At 39.7% G+C, this 15,983-nt stretch overlaps 1 protein-coding gene across 1 annotated transcript in view; it reads right to left on the bottom strand.

Moving 5' to 3' along the window:
• LOC104411562 (contactin-4-like) overlaps positions 1–15,983 on the bottom strand; it is a gene marked incomplete at its 3' end in the record, with an annotated part of 85,013 nt that overhangs the window by 59,699 nt on the left and 9,331 nt on the right. Inside the window, exon 3 of the mRNA XM_010022012.1 lies at positions 2,840–2,935. Within this exon, the coding sequence (XP_010020314.1) occupies positions 2,840–2,935 (96 nt within the window). The remainder of the gene's footprint in view (positions 1–2,839; positions 2,936–15,983) is intronic.

Consider the following 15,983-nt stretch of genomic DNA (forward strand, 5'->3'; position numbering starts at 1 on the left):
CAACAGTGCTGTGTTTTTCAGCATTGGTCATTAATGTGATCAGACACTTTTTGCAAGGATGATGAAGTTAGGTTTCCTGTCCTAATGAAATTCCATAATAAGTAATTGCATTTTCTTAATGCCCCTCGTACTTTCAATGAGACGTATTATTTTTCATTTTTAACCTGAGCGTTTTTACTGTTGCACTACAACACTAAATACTTGCAATGTAATATTCTGGCTGTGGCATATTGGGGTATTGGAAGGAACTGATCTCTACAGCTTTGCTTTGCAAACACTGCCTTGGGCCCTGGGGATGGCAGCTGCCCATGAACACGGCGGTTTCCTGACGTGCAGCTACTTCCCAGTGATATCTGATATTCTCTTATGAACCTCCATCTGCCCAGAGCTGGAACAGGAGATAGCTGTGGTAATTGTGCAGTGACTGCTAGAGACCAAATAGCTTCGATTACACTGGGAGACATGCAGTTGGCTAACGGAAATGCGATGTGCATGACTGAAAAGCATTAACTTTGCAGTTGCCCTTATTTCTAACCATAGGAGGAAGGAAAAGTAAAAGAAAATACTGCCACGGAGAAGATTTATTCCTGCAGAACAAGGGTCTCAGTCTGAATTAACTGGACCTATTTTGCCTTTCCATTAAATACTTTCAATCCAACCCAGAAAACAACAGGCATAACTCCAGCCCAGCTTAATTACAAAATTGTACTAGTATCAATTTAGACTAATTGTGGATCTGGCTACAATTAAAATAATTTTCTAGGTAGAATAGAGCAAGTCATAGACAGTGGTCATGTAGGAAGTCATCCCTCATCCAAATGACTGAGGGAAATAATTACCCTTCAGTTTTGTGCCTTTCTGGGCACTAGAAACAGACTTACCTCCTGGTCACTGCAAAGTGCTCTTTTCCACACACTGAACCCAAACTGGAAATAATGCCAGCACCTTTCTGGAGTGCTTTGCTATCATCAGTACATACACCAAAGCTTTCCACTGAACACATATACCAAAATTTCCTTCTTGTTGCTGGCACATACCGCCATCAGAAGCACGTCTCCAGGCAAAGATTTCTTACAGCAGAACAGAAAATTCTTTGTAACCACAGAGTGAAGCTTTGCTAAGGAGACAAAGACAAATGTGCACAATTCCTGCCTCATCTCTGCATTGTCTGTGAGGTCCCAATATCCCTCTTAGGAGACAGCAGCCTACTTGACTGGAGAGAAATGGGAGGCAGCACTGCATGGCCTCTGCTGCCTGCAGGAGCGTGTTGTGCGGGTGGGGTTAGCTCTGATTGGAAAAGGCCACAAAACCTCACGTCTGAGCTCTTCAGAGCAGTGCAGCTCAGTACCCAGGCACCCAGCCCTCCCTGAGCTTGTCTCGTTGATATTATCCACCTTTGTGCAGCACAATCGGTTTGGGATAGGATGAGGGCATGCACCGCATTCAAGGCACTCAGATTTAAGAATCACAAAGCATTTCTGTTCCAAATCTGCCCACCTTTCTTCACTATGGAAATGAAGCTAAAAATGATGCTTCGCCCACAGCACTGCAGACTGCAAATGAGTTTGTGGCTGACCCACAACCCGTCTTCAGTGGTTTTTAATATCTAGCTTTGGCAGCTGCCTCATCAGATGTGGCAATAAGATCCACCTGCAGGGGCTGAGTGGCAAGCTCTGTCTACCTAGACCAGAAGGCACATAATTTTAGGGAATATTTAACTCTGCAGGAACCACTCTCGTATTAAGTTAGATGCTGAGGCAAAGAGTAGATTTGTGGACTTGATATCAGAGATTCAAGAACAACCTTCATGTAATGAACATCAGAAAACTGAGATACTGAAATACTCATGATAATTTCTGGACTAAAAGGAAAAATGGCATCTTAAGTCAAAACATGAGAGTGGCTATAGTGAATAAATTTGCCAGCTGGTCAGATGCAAGCAAAGAAGCTCCTCAGGCACTTGTCTCCTCCTATCTGACCCATAAACACTCAACCCTATCATGAACATCATTAAGTTCTAAACTGTCAAAACACTCCTTAACATACAGGGCTACCCCACTGCACCTCTCCATTATTTATTATAAGTGGTTATGTGTAAACTCTACTTTGAATCTCTTCTTTCCCTGCCTTTCTTGCTACTTAAACTTTTCCATTTCTTCACCAAAGTCAGAAATCTATCTCTTTCAGAGACAGAGATGCCAGTAACTGTCAAGACAGGTTATGTCCTTTTCTCCACAGTCTGTATTTCTGGACACTCAATGAGCTCTGAGTTACAGTTAGTACCTATCTCTGTCATAATAATGGATTTAAATGTATTGCTCCCATAAAAACAGTAGAAAGAATATGTATTGCTATTCCAGAAATAAACCATATGAGACCTGGACAATTGCTAATAGATCCCAAGTACTCAGGAGGCAAAAAGAGTGACAACGAGTGTTTGAAAAAAAATAAGCAATAATGAAAAGATGATGCACAAAGTGGCTCTGTCAGCAATCTTCAACCTTTTTGCAGAAGACACACCCAGGCCACATACAGAAAAGCTTCTGAAAATTGCACAAGATCTTGGCCATATCTTCTGTATATGCACACACTGCTTTAGTTTCTGTTTCCATCAGTTCATCTCCTAAGTGCATACTCATACACAATAAAATTTGTCTATTTCTCTGCATTTACACCAACTAGAGATCTTCCAGTGCATTTAGTCAATATAACCACCCAGCATGACCCATTCAGTCAGGCTGTCACTGCCATAGCCTTTTAGACTTCCCAAAACATATCCTGAGAATGAAGATCTTGCAAAACGTCACTGAGTGCTGAAAAGAGAAGGAATCCACTTTACCTCCGGAATGCGGTGGTGGTCCACACAGCAGCACCATACCCTGGCCCTGGCGGACAGACACAGTGCTTCTTGTTCTGGTTTTGAAGTTCTCGAGATCTGCCAAGAGAGAAAGAACTCTGTTAGGGGGAGTTTAATGGTTTCTCCTCATGAGAAGGAAAGAGGGTTAGAGTTTGCTGCATGACATAGAAACAAGGTGAACATCAGCTTGGGAGGTGGTTGGTGGGACCTGGGTGGAAGGAGGCACACTGGGAGGGTGATGTGCATCAGAAGCAGCAATAGGATGAGTAAAGGTCTCCACAAGCTGCATGGCTGGTAAGTGGGAAAAAGTGCTGATTTACCCAGGGCAGCAGACATACCTAGAAAAACTCCAGCAACCTGTAACACTGGTTTTATGAATCTATGAAGAACTACTGCCTGAAACAATTATGCTATAATACAGTTTGTTTCCCTTTAGGTGACTTGTTACTGATGCCCCTGCAACCCATGTGTAGAAACCCTTCCTTTCCCATAAGGAAGCCTCTTCTAATAGCTCTTTGTTAGCCATACAGTGTTTCAATTAAAGTCCTCCTTACACCTTTCTCTTTTTCCTCTCCTTCAGAGGCCATGCACTCCAAAAATGTAACTCCCTCTCTTCTCTCCTTCCACACTGAATTCAAGGAACTTGCTATTAAGTGATGAGGTGACTCTGTGAGATGAGCAGTGGCACCAGGTATTGATCACCAGCGGCTGCTGCTCGGGAGCACTAATACACTGAACCACTTTGGTAGCCTTTTATCTTTAACAGTCTCTTGTATTTCAATTTTCCTTACTTTTTTTTGCTTTCGGTGTAGCGGAGCCATGGTTTAGTGATTACAAACCTGTTGTCAGTGCAATTGGGAACCAGGGAAAACACACAGGTGATAAATATTTAACAGCAGAAAGAGTAGGGACATTATTATAAGGTTACAAGGATGAAAAATTAAGCCTTGATTTTTATCTCCTTTTGAAAATATCTTCTGGAAGCACAAGCATGCATACTTAAAAAAAATTGAATTAAAAAATCAGAAGTCACTCCTTTATTTTAGAAACCTTTTTCATGAATCCTCCCTGCTAAAGCCAAATTTAGGATAAAATCCAGGCAAAAGGGAATGACAGTGGAAATAGCGAGTAGCGATTCGTTACAGTGCTGGTAATCATTGTAAGATTTCCAGCACTGTTCTGTCATACCATTATGCTGTTACATCATTCCCACGATCTTCTTACTATGTTATTTCAGCTTTTTCATTTGCATTTTAGCAGGTAAATATTGTGGGGGCTGAAAAAGTCTGCAGCACCACAGTGCATTATTTGTGAAAGCAGAACTATTGCAAACCTGCCTCCCTGCCACACATCTGCTGCCCAGCCCATGGACAGGCACATTGTCCAACCCTGTGCAGTACTGCCATCTGCACTGGGTGCTAAGGCTGTTACATTATCAAGCTCTTTGGGCAAAATGGGTTCACACAGGAGGTTCAAAATTACACTTGCGATTAAAAGCAGTCCAAATTTAACCTGGTTAGCAATTTAACAGAAAGCTGACCAGTGTAAGCTGTTTGTTCAGACTTTGTGTAGGTATAAGCAGACGATAAAGCATGGAGTTTCCCAGCCTCAAGTCATAGTCTGGGTTTATAACTTTGAGCAGGGTAATTTTCTCTGTCCCTCTGTATGTTTTGGCCTAGGTAAAAAGACAGAAGGAAAACAGAAGAAAAGCCATTATCAGTGAAAACAGAGATATAATTTTTCTGTCCTAAGTTCTATAAAAAAGGTGGTAAGTACTTTTCAGGAACCACTATTACATTCCTCTGGCCACCTGTCAGTCCCATAGACTTATATATCTTTTGACTGCACACAGGCACAAGATTGGATCCCATCCTTACTGAGGATGGTTGCACAAGAAATGATAGCATGAAACCAAAATGATGCTTGAAGAAATAAATACAGTATCAAGAAATGTTTTTTACATGAATATTATTTCCAATAAGCAAAAAAGTAAAGCAAAAGTAAAACAAGTCTCAACCACCAGAGCAGATGTTTTATAGACATGTATATACATGAATATATATGCACCAGAAAGAAAATTGCAGAAATATTGGTAAGTATCAAATAATATTCAATGGAAGATGCTTCATATATCTGTTTAGATATTTGTATCTTCATCCGCTTCATCCATTAGTTGATGGAACTAATAAGTTATGCCATATGCATATACATACACAAAACATTTTAGAGATTATAAAGAATTTACTTTTCAGGCCTGAATCCTAAAAAAGCCATACAGAGGTCTGATTTGGAACAGATGAAAGAAAAACTGCTTGAACTCTGAGCCTGTGTGTTTAAGCTTACTTACACAATGCTCTAGGGAATTCTGTTAATCGCAGGAGATGGAATGGGAAAGGGCTTTCATTATTAATACTAAGAAATAGCCACCTGCTTGGTGACCCAGCAACTCTTGATGACAATCGTACAGAGAGGAAGTGCATGACTCAATAATTTAAATGCAGATCTAGTTGCCTGTTTGTTTTTTTTCTTATTTTGAAGAAATAACCCTATTTGTTGACAAAAGAGATAGCTATATATTTATGACAAGAAAAGGAAATAAGAGTCTGCTTTGGTGAACAAGTAGGAAATGATGAAGGAATGGTCAAAACCAATTGGAGGCAGCAAACAAAGCAGAGTATTCATCACTGTCACTTGTAGTGCAAACTATGAAGCTTTGGAAGTCAACTGTCAGTTCTGAAAAGCCTCATGCATGTACTTAAAATCTAGCTCCAAGTAAAATAACAAAATTAAGATAATTGTGAGAAAGGCTAATGTCTCATCAAACTGATTGGGCTGATTATGCTCATGCATTCCAAAATCCACACTTCAGATTTATTTTTGCAATACCTAAACAGTAACTCGAATTAACAATATTAATAAGATTGTATTAGCAAGAAACTTCATTTAAACACCACCTTGTAATTTCTCAAGAATTTGGGAACAATATTGGTGTTGCTGAATGGTTACAAAGCATACAGATTTGTGATGTGTGGGTCCAAGAGGTTCCCCTCTGCTTCCACATGCTGTGCAAAGTGGACAAAAACCTTTCCTGCTTTTTAAAATGGGTGCAGAATATTGCACTGAAATTCTGTACCACTGAATTCCCCATACACGGATGTAAAACCACTTGCTGAACCTAAGTTAAAATACACTTGCTGAAAACCACCCCACAGGATGCTTTCATGCAGAAGTAGCACTCTACCATTCCTTTACCTACATTTATTATCTTCCTCCAAGGGAAACATAGCTGTCTAGTGCCTCTCTACCCCTCCCCAGAGAGTATGTAAGAAATTATACTTTTGATGTTAAAAAAATCAATGGGACAGCAAAAGAAGAAAGAAAAAATAACAGTCAACACTGCAGAACGACTCCGAATACAGTGTAAATGGTTAGGCTGTATGTCTCCCCTGATGAGAATATTAAGATTCACTCTGCCTTGCCCCCAAGCCTAAAACTCCTTGCTAACATATGAAAATTTTTGTTCTTATTTTTCAATAAGAAAAAACCCAACAAACCCACAAGAATGCCAAAAGACTTATTAAACCAGCAAGCTCAAATATTTCTTGGCATACTCACTGTTTCGGGAGAAGGTATGAAGCAGGACTATCTTACCTCCCCATTTCCCTCAATTCCAGCTCCCTTTCTGCTGGAAATTGCACCTGAGCAGAACTAGATGACTAGATGAGGCGTGCAGGTGTCCAGCTGCTGGACCTGCCACTGTGCCCAAGCAGAGGACCCCCACGACACAGCATGGCTATTCAGCATGTGCTGCCACAGGGCGAGCCTCTACTCATGTTTTTCTCACTGTGATATATTTTACCTTTTTTATTACCTACTCCTTCTTGTTACATTTCAGATTTGTGAGGGAGGCAGTGACAGCCTCAAACAGGTCACCACCTTCTCAAACAGGAGTGAGAATTCTCTGGTTTACATATAGAAGCATTGTCATGAGGAGACAGCGCCATCACTTGAAGTGTTTGTTAATCCAGAGGAGGATGTAACAAAACCAGTGGTATGAAGCTGAAGTCATGGAAATGGAGATGAGAAATTAAACTTACTATGAATAATGATGATTAGCTACTGAAATAAACTACAACAGAAAGCAGTGGGTACAGCATCTCTGATGCTGATCAAGACCACCTTTCTAGAACATGTACGAACACTAGCTAGACTTTAATCACGGTTAAGCAGCCAGGTCCAGTTAGGGATAAACTGATGGAAAATATGGCCAGTGATAGTGGGCACTGCACCCACCTAGCCTTCAGATGCATGAAATACTGGGGAGGAGGAGGGGATCTGGAAGCCAGTATGAATGCACAGGTGCCTGATGCCCACTAACAGACCTGAAAGCCCCAGAGGTTTGCTCCTTGGAACCTGGCAACATGTTATATATGAAATCTGCAAATAATGGCATAATGATTTAATAATTAAAAGTACCCCATGGGGTTCTAAATACCTTGTAACAGAAATAAAAGACCTGGTCATTATAGTTAAATGCAATGAGCATTAGAAAATAGAAAATAGAAGAGAGAGAACAACATGAAGCGAAATAATGCCTGGAAGTGATAAATTCATTAAGTTTTAGCATGCAGGCATCTTTGTGACTTAATTAAAGTTTTTAGGTTGTGAATTGCTTCAATTATGATGATCTATCATTACACACATCAAACAAGAAAGGAGGTTTAATTTCAATAAAAATATTTATATCTGAAACAAACCAAACATGACCAGAACATGAGGACTGCTTAAAGGAATAGAAACCACTTGTCAGAGCCAGGATCCTTGCCTGTGCTTTTGGTGAAAGTCTATCTGTTTGACAACACCGGGATTTGTGGCACTGGGCAGTATATGATCACGAAAAGATACTGTTGATCAAAAAGGAAACAACATAGCATAGCACACACAAGAAGGATGTAAATTTACCCTAACTAATCACAGCATCATACATCTGCATGAGAAATCCTAGGGTCACTCACACCACTAACTTGCAAATGAGGCTTTTATTTTAAATGTGTGATTTTAAGTAATCAAGATCAGATATAGAAACATACTGTACAAGCTCTAGTAACTCCAGCATTGCATGAGGATGTGATTAGTAATGTTTTCAGTGCAAAGAGGTATATGACAGGAAGATCTAACAAGAATGCAGACAAGTTACCACGATTAACAGCTATTCAGACCTTATCTAATGAATAAGGATGCCACTTAAACTTCATCTCCACAGTATCAATTCTAATCAAACTTATCAGACCCATGTGAGTATAATGCTGCATGTATTTAACCTGTGAAAAGTACATTGATTTGTACCACTGACACCACTGTACTAGCGACTGCATGACTTTGGGAAAGTCACTGAAGTTCTCTGTGACAAAGTTTGCACATCTCTAAGGAAGAGCACTTAAACTGTCTCTCTCAAAAGATGCTTAATTAGCTAATATTTGCACAAAACCTTGACATCTGGTGCTGAAATGCACTAGAGTGCAATATGCTGTTAGCAGATGCACACTAACACCCACCCTTTAATATGAACCTGAATGTCTTTTCTTGCATTACTAGATTTTTCTGTATCCTCCATTAAAACTCTGCCTTAATGTTTAGTGACAGAACTTGTGCAGGTACTGTTAAGTGATGCCAGTTTGATACAGATGCTCATTCTTCAAATACACTCTAAAGCCCAGAAAGTGCCAGCAGAAGCTGCCAACCCCACCAGCTTTGCAGTCTGGGTATGGTATTGCATTGAACAACCTCCTTCCAAAACCTCAAATGTGGTTTAATAAAAGCTTAAACTATCTGAAATGATCCAAAGCCCCTTAAGACTGGATAGTTTGTCTCAGTAAATGGCATATGGAAATTCTAATCAAAAACATATGGCTTTTCACAGTAACAATTATCCAACTTTGGCTAGATTAATGAAACATTTCCCCAAGTTTTATGTACAAAAAAATCAGTCTTTATAGCAAAGAAAATTCAATTATAAGCAGAATAGAAAAGCTGTATCCTTTTATCCTTTATTAGGATCTACTTGGGTTTGTACTTTATTTATGAAACTTGGTAATCCTTTTTCTAGGTGACCATTAGATAAGTCCTGGACATCAAAGTTTGTTCTTTTAAAGAAATATTTCACAGATTACATTACATTATGAGCAAGCAAACAAGATCATACCAGCTCCCTTTCCTGCAAGTTCCCACTGGTGAGAACAGTGCAATATTTGACCTCTGCTTTTTGTATTTATACCCCTGATTTGTATTTAGCTTCACTGACTGTCCTATCGTTAAGAACTTTCCTTAAGCAGAGTTACAGTGCATGTACATGAGACCCACTTGGTTCCCATTATTGGCTGCAACACAGAAATGACTGGGCTGCTGAACTCGGCGTGCCCTGGGAACCAGACCGAAACCATAAGGCCTCCCTCAGAAGGCTGCACATCTCAGGTCACCAGTGATTTGACAGAGATATCCTTACCTTTAATGAAAGCTAAGCTCTGTTTTGCCTGCCTTTGTTTGCAGGAGGAGGGTTTCCATGGTTTGCCTTTGATTTCTTTTAATGAGTAGCATATTTTTAGAAACCAAAATGCTTTCTTAATTACACTAGTTCTGAAACTGAGAGAACTCTGTATGCAGAAGGGCTATTTTAGAACTATTAAACAAACCCCAAAATATTATAAAAAATTCCATGAATAGTAAATGATTCAAATTGGTGGTGACAGGTGTCTGCATGTCTTTTGGAAAGCCTATTTATGTGACTATATCATGTAGAAGAAAGCTCTACTGTACATTGCCTTGAATGGCACACTGTCAAAAACACATACACCATTAGTGAACCCTTTGTCATTACATTTAAGGTTTTTTTTCCTAATGATTAGAAAAGCAGTGTCAGTGATGTTTTAATATATTATTCTTGCTTAACTGATACGAAACTATTTCTTTCTACTATAGTCTGTAAAAAACATACATCAATTACTTCTTTATACATCACTGAATTTTCATTTCGAAGAGAAAACAGGACTAATAGTCAGGCTTAGAGGAAAAAAAAAAGTTAGTGCCTTTTATGCTGCTGTATTTTACTTAAAGTCTACCTCTAGAGACTTCTGTAGAGCAAATCTGATAACACAACAGTGATACTGCTCTACTAAGTTGGTGTTAATAGCAAGTAACTACCAAAGCACAATACCTGTATATTTATATGTCTATCTGTATATTCAAATGGGTCATTATTCCTCCTGAGTGAGATATTCAATGAACCTTGATAGAGGATGTATGTGCTTGAAGGAAAATCAAGGGATTGTAACAGGGGACCCCAAGAACACAACCATAAGGCAACTGCAATGGTCGTGCTGGTGCAGCCACACGATGGAAACAGATGGCTAAAAGCACAAACCCACAGCTCCTCCCCACCAAAGGAACACACCTAGGAATGAGCAAAAGTTGGTTTGGCTGGAACAGAGCGAGCCATGAGCAAGAACACTATATATATAACACACATATGATAAAACTCAGATGTAACAGAGATAGAAATCAATGAAGAAAAAGCAGGTAACACAGCAGTAGTAGCAAATGCAGAAAAATATCAAGTCAGTCCCAGCGGGGGGGAACATCCTCCCATCTCCTCTGCCACCATCACGCTCTCCTAACAAAGCACCTCCAGAGGCAGTAAGGGATTGTAACTGAGAAGGGTGACACCACACAGCTTACATCCAGGAGGAGCACAGGAAAGGAAAAGGGTGGATGATGCTCATGCGTTCTAGCCTGTGTGCATCATTGCAAGTATAAAGTTACTATGCACTTTAGCCTTAGTATCATTGTAACTGTACTAAAACCAAGTATTTGATTATGTTACTAATACTTTAATTAGATTATCAACAACTCCTTGGATCAGCATATAAGGGGTTCTTTTACCCTGGGTATTTGGTTTGGAATTTCACTCTTGAGACTTGGTTGTACTTTGAATAAAAAAAACCTTGAATGATTACAAATTAATCTGATAACTTGACTGGTCACAAATGAATCCCATTATCTAAAAATTGTCAAATTAGAAAGCTAGAAATGTTCACTGGCAATTTTGAGTATTCTGTAGTCGACAAAACACCACCTTTACTAGATATATTAAATGAACTTCAAAGCACCCATACAATAGAAAGTGAAGTAATGGTTTAGGTAAGGGGTAATTACGTTTTCATATATGTGAAATGCACAATCCACTTAGGTACACAGCTACTGCCAAGGCACCCAAAGTCAATTTTCAGGCATGACTTAAAGAGATTTACAGAGCATAATGGGGTTTCCCTTCTAATACTCCTATAATTTTAAGATGATCCCAGCAATCTAAAATTTAGGCTGATGTTTAAGGTCACATTCAGTCCTCGAACCAAAGTCAACGGGATTTATTTATTTATTTATTTTTTATTAAAGACCACATGACCTCCCTTCAAGGGGAATCTGAATAGGTTGGCAATGACATCTTGTTCAACAAAAAACCGGACCAGAAGGATTGGCCAAATTTTCCTGGTTCAGATTGAATAAAGAACCTTCTACCAAGAGATCGCTTGTATGCCATCTTCCAAATTGTTTTCATCACATTTCCATTACTTTCCACATACAACAGAGCATTCTTTCCTGTCCTGGACAAAATACACAACCAGATGGAGACAGAAGTCATTTGCATCATTGCCCATGTAATAATATCACCTCATTGACTGTAGACTATAAACTATGCTAATTTGGCCCATAAAACAGTCTTGAAGATGGGATTGTAGTGCATCTCAATCAATCTCAGATTTTAGAGGACACTGGTTTGAAGAAATCATAGCCCGTCTATATGAAAGCAGGCTGAAAGCACTTTAACTGATGACTAGCACCCACAAAAGCACTAAAGCTTTTTGCTTCGAAAGACTTGACAAGATTTGCCTCCTGATATTTATGGCTCTAACATCTCTAAACACTGTCTATATAAAACCTGTGCCTGACTTTTTAAAAGCATGGTTTTATGTCATCCCTTTCACAAATACACGAAGATTAAGTTCTTCTGCCCATGTCCTTGCTGTTGTGTCAAGACTAAACAGCGGGCTGTGCAGTTTGGAATAAAACCACCTTTGATAAAGAGCTTAATAGAATTCTAGTTTAAGAGCTGGTGTTCTAATGAATAATTTTTAAGAGTCACTGATTTGAGAAATAGTTTACAAGTGTGGAGATGAAAGCTTTCTAATTTGACCTTTAGAGCAGAAATTTCACTGGGATTTCTACTTCACCGAAAAACATGTTTTAGAGGGAGGCATCTTGCCATTCTCCCTCCCTCTCCCCCTCCTTGGAAAACATTTTTTCTTGGACTTTAAACAAGGTACTGCCTATGCAGCTTTACCAAGTGGCCGAGTCCATTTTGGGTTTCTAGACCTTTCCCTGATCTTTCCTGCACAGAAATTGCTATCCTGCATCAAGATGCAAAAATTCTCAGATGAGCCTTTGCTGTGGGGGCTTCTGCAGCTGGAGGATTTTCACAGTGGGATTTGCTCTGAAGGCTCAACTTCACTATGCGATGAGAAGAGATGCATACCTGGAAAAGGCAAAGGTTTGAAGTCAAACCAGGCATTCTCAGAGGAGGCACACTGCCTCCCACCAGGAGAAGGGCTCGCAACTCCTCCCACCTGAGCCAGCAGTGAGCTGCAAATGGACATGCATGGGTTAGAAAAGGGGCAAGTTGGTGTGCTGGAATATGAGCCAAGATCTTGTTCTCCTCACAAGCTCTCTCCTACTCTCTCCCTCAGTCTCATCTCTCACCTATGTATCATCTTGGATTTTGATGTCTCTATCTGGATTCTCATACTGAGACTATGTTTAAAGCTTGCCAAGTCTTTCTGACCACCATCAAAGACAGACTGATTTGCGTATCCAATGGCTAAAATTCCTCCTTAGGCTTTTACCTTGTATCCTGGACTTCAACTGGTTTTCCTCAAGCGTCACCAATTCCATTGGCCAGCATGCAGCTAACAGGAGCCACAGATCCTCGCACTGTGCTTGGTCCGCTTTCACCTTCCTCCCTCACACCAAGCATGAGCTGCTTGTCCTCACCAGGATGGCTCTGCCTGGCACATTCCATCCTCACCGCCTCGCTGGGATTTGAACCTTGCTTCCAAATAGGCAATAAGGCAGCCCCAAGTGCTTTTTTGCCTTCCTTCATGCCATTCATGTTATGGGGAAATAGAGGCTCTTAGCAGTATCTGTAAGGCACCTACTGATTTCTTCCAAAATGAAATCACTCTTTTCTATGACGTTACCAAAAAAAAAAGAAAGGTAACGATGATCTTTTTTTATGTTCCATTTCATAAAAGCTGCCTGTTTACCTTCTTTCTATAGAAAAATATTTCAAACGTTTGTTTTGAAGCAACTCTTCTGCACCAGTTGAAATGCTGAGGACACAGAAAATTTTATTTTATTACTTTAATCTGGAAAATCTGGGCAGACATTTCCCCTTGGGTTGACTTTGAACAGTTATTTCACTCTCAGAAGTTTTTATATTTCCTAGCAAAACAGTGAGTTATTCTTACACTTCTTCCGGCATAGATGATTTTGCAATAGCCAGGAAGCAGTACTTCTGTTGAGGGAAGGCGATACTGCACAGCCCCCTCTCACTTCATAGCTGAGCATTAACACCACCGGCGCCCCTCATGTCCCCCACTGAAGCAAGCTCTGCTGCACCTTCTTACTTTGTGCAGATAAATGAATGCAAATTCAGACCCCAAATAATGTAAAATAACATGACACAAGATCACTCAGCTAGAAGTTTCAAAGAAAAATTTCCCTTTACGTGATAGAAACACAAATGAAAAAGACCCCACAGAGATCCTGATCCTCAGAGAGTATCTGGTGCTTCAGCTTGCCTGTGGAAATGCACATTATGATGCTAGGCAGCATCTCCTAGAGAAGAGATATTTCTTCATTCTGTTCATCTCTCATGTCTAATGAATTATGAAATGGCAGTCACGTTTGTTGCAGACAGGAAAAATAACATGGGACAACTTTTGACAAACATATTTAAAGCTCTGCTGTCCTTTGCATGCCAATACTGACTTCCTGGTTCTGCTTTCAAGAAGGAAAATAGGAATGAAAAAATGAAACAATGAAGCAGCAGCCACTAGGATAAAAGTGTTCTGCATTGGCCTTGTATCCCATCAACAGGAACAGACATTTTCTTACAAAGACAGAGCCCACCTCTGGCCTTTGCATATAGTTTGTGCTTGACCAGGGGAGCATGTAACTGCTATTTTCCACACATTTGAAGACAATACTGATTTGAACTGATACAGAACCAGTAAAGATCAACCTAAGGATAATAATTACTTCTTCAAACTAGGTAAATAGTATTATTTCATTTGACAGACCAGGGGATTTAGAGCAAAAAGGGGAGGTGTTACAAGAAGCATCCTAATAACTGAGATTCTTTGTCCTATTCTCTATCCACTGGGTGTAAAATACCAGGAAAAGTGATTACAATATACCACAGAAAGATATTTTTGTGGGTCTTCAGATATTTGTGCCACTCTAGGGTCAGTTTTTGGAAGACGTTTGGAAAGTTCTGTAACGGGAAAGAACCCGGACCAAAAGAAGCCTTAGTTAAACCCACAGATGTTTATGGGGTTTGAGTGCATCATGGATTGCCTGGCTAGCAAAATGCAACAGTTTACAGACCTGAAATACCTCTAATGCCTGTAATGGAGAGAGTTAGCAGGTAAGACTACTAGTTGTGGAAACGATGACCAAGATTAACTCCTGCATGATAAAAGAGTGGTGACAATGGATGCGTGTGTCAAATCATAGGTGGGGACATAGCATACCGCAACCCTGTCTGCTGATGACTACACTACAGACAGAGTATCTACAGGATTGCTAATAAAAATGTTCAAGATATTAACATTTGAAGGAAATATCCTTATGAATGCTAGTAATTACCTGTAAGTTGAGGGAAAGGTTTCCTGTATATTTAAAAGTTTGCTGTCAGTCATGTCCCATTTTGTCTTTTCAAGAAAGTAGGGTTCAAACTCACTGAATAACTGAGTTCCCTGAAAGGTCACTGCACTCTTGTGCATATTGCTTTATATTGGCATCTATGCTTTCAGGCTATTTAATTTATTGTCAAAATAATAACTTAAATTTGCAGTTAATTTTCCTCTCTTATTTATGCACCATTCTAGCTTTCATCAGAATAAGCCAGCTGGACATCAATGATTTATAGGGGTATATACCTACTCAGCGAAGGTAGCTGGCCTATATTCTAAAGTTGTGCCAATATGAAATTCTAGTATCATCTACACAGCTATTCAACTGTTCCTATCCTTGGCTTTGATTTAAGAAAATATGCTCACAAAAATATTTGGTAAGTTTAGTTACAGTCAGAGGATTAATACTATTGCTAAGGACACATTAATATTCATAGCATACTACTATATTAATTCTCACTTTTAGCCTTCCAAGAGTGGAAGAGGTGTAAAATGATGTGCATTGATTCTCTAATAACCTAGTCGTAAGTAGCCAAACAGGCCATCAGTGGGAACTACCTTCCTGGTAATATGGGCAAGCTGCAAAAACTTCAGGAATGAGAAAGAACAGGAAATTTTTGCTGATAAGTAGCACAATAGCAGATCCTGCACAAAGCCACAGGAAAGCAGGGAAAGAAAGACAAAGTCTTTCTCTCTCCTATAGCTTACTGAGGGAGCTTTACACTATTTTCTTTATGAGCTACCCATTGAGCATATAAAAAGAAGGGTGGTATTAAGTTAGCAGGTGAGATGTCAAAGTGACTGATTAAGCCTAAGGTCAGAAGATCTTAAATGCAGAGAGATCTACTCCACTTCAAAGTGAAATTGTCCCAAATACTCAGAACCTGAATACTTACTGCTTCATTCAGAACATCAGAGAAAACAAGAAATCTCTTTTTTATTTCCTTCGAGGTGCAGTCAGAGTTTTCCACAGCACTGACATGATATAGCACAAAGATAATTGTCTCAAGACTAGAAAGAATTTCACATAATAGCAGAACTTTTTGCAAGAGAAGCTTACATCAGTTGACCTTGGCACACTGGGACCAAATGGGTCCATT

The sequence above is a fragment of the Nestor notabilis genome, unplaced genomic scaffold, assembly GCF_000696875.1.
Source record: "Nestor notabilis isolate BGI_N333 unplaced genomic scaffold, ASM69687v1 scaffold26680, whole genome shotgun sequence".
Taxonomy (NCBI): domain Eukaryota; kingdom Metazoa; phylum Chordata; class Aves; order Psittaciformes; family Psittacidae; genus Nestor; species Nestor notabilis.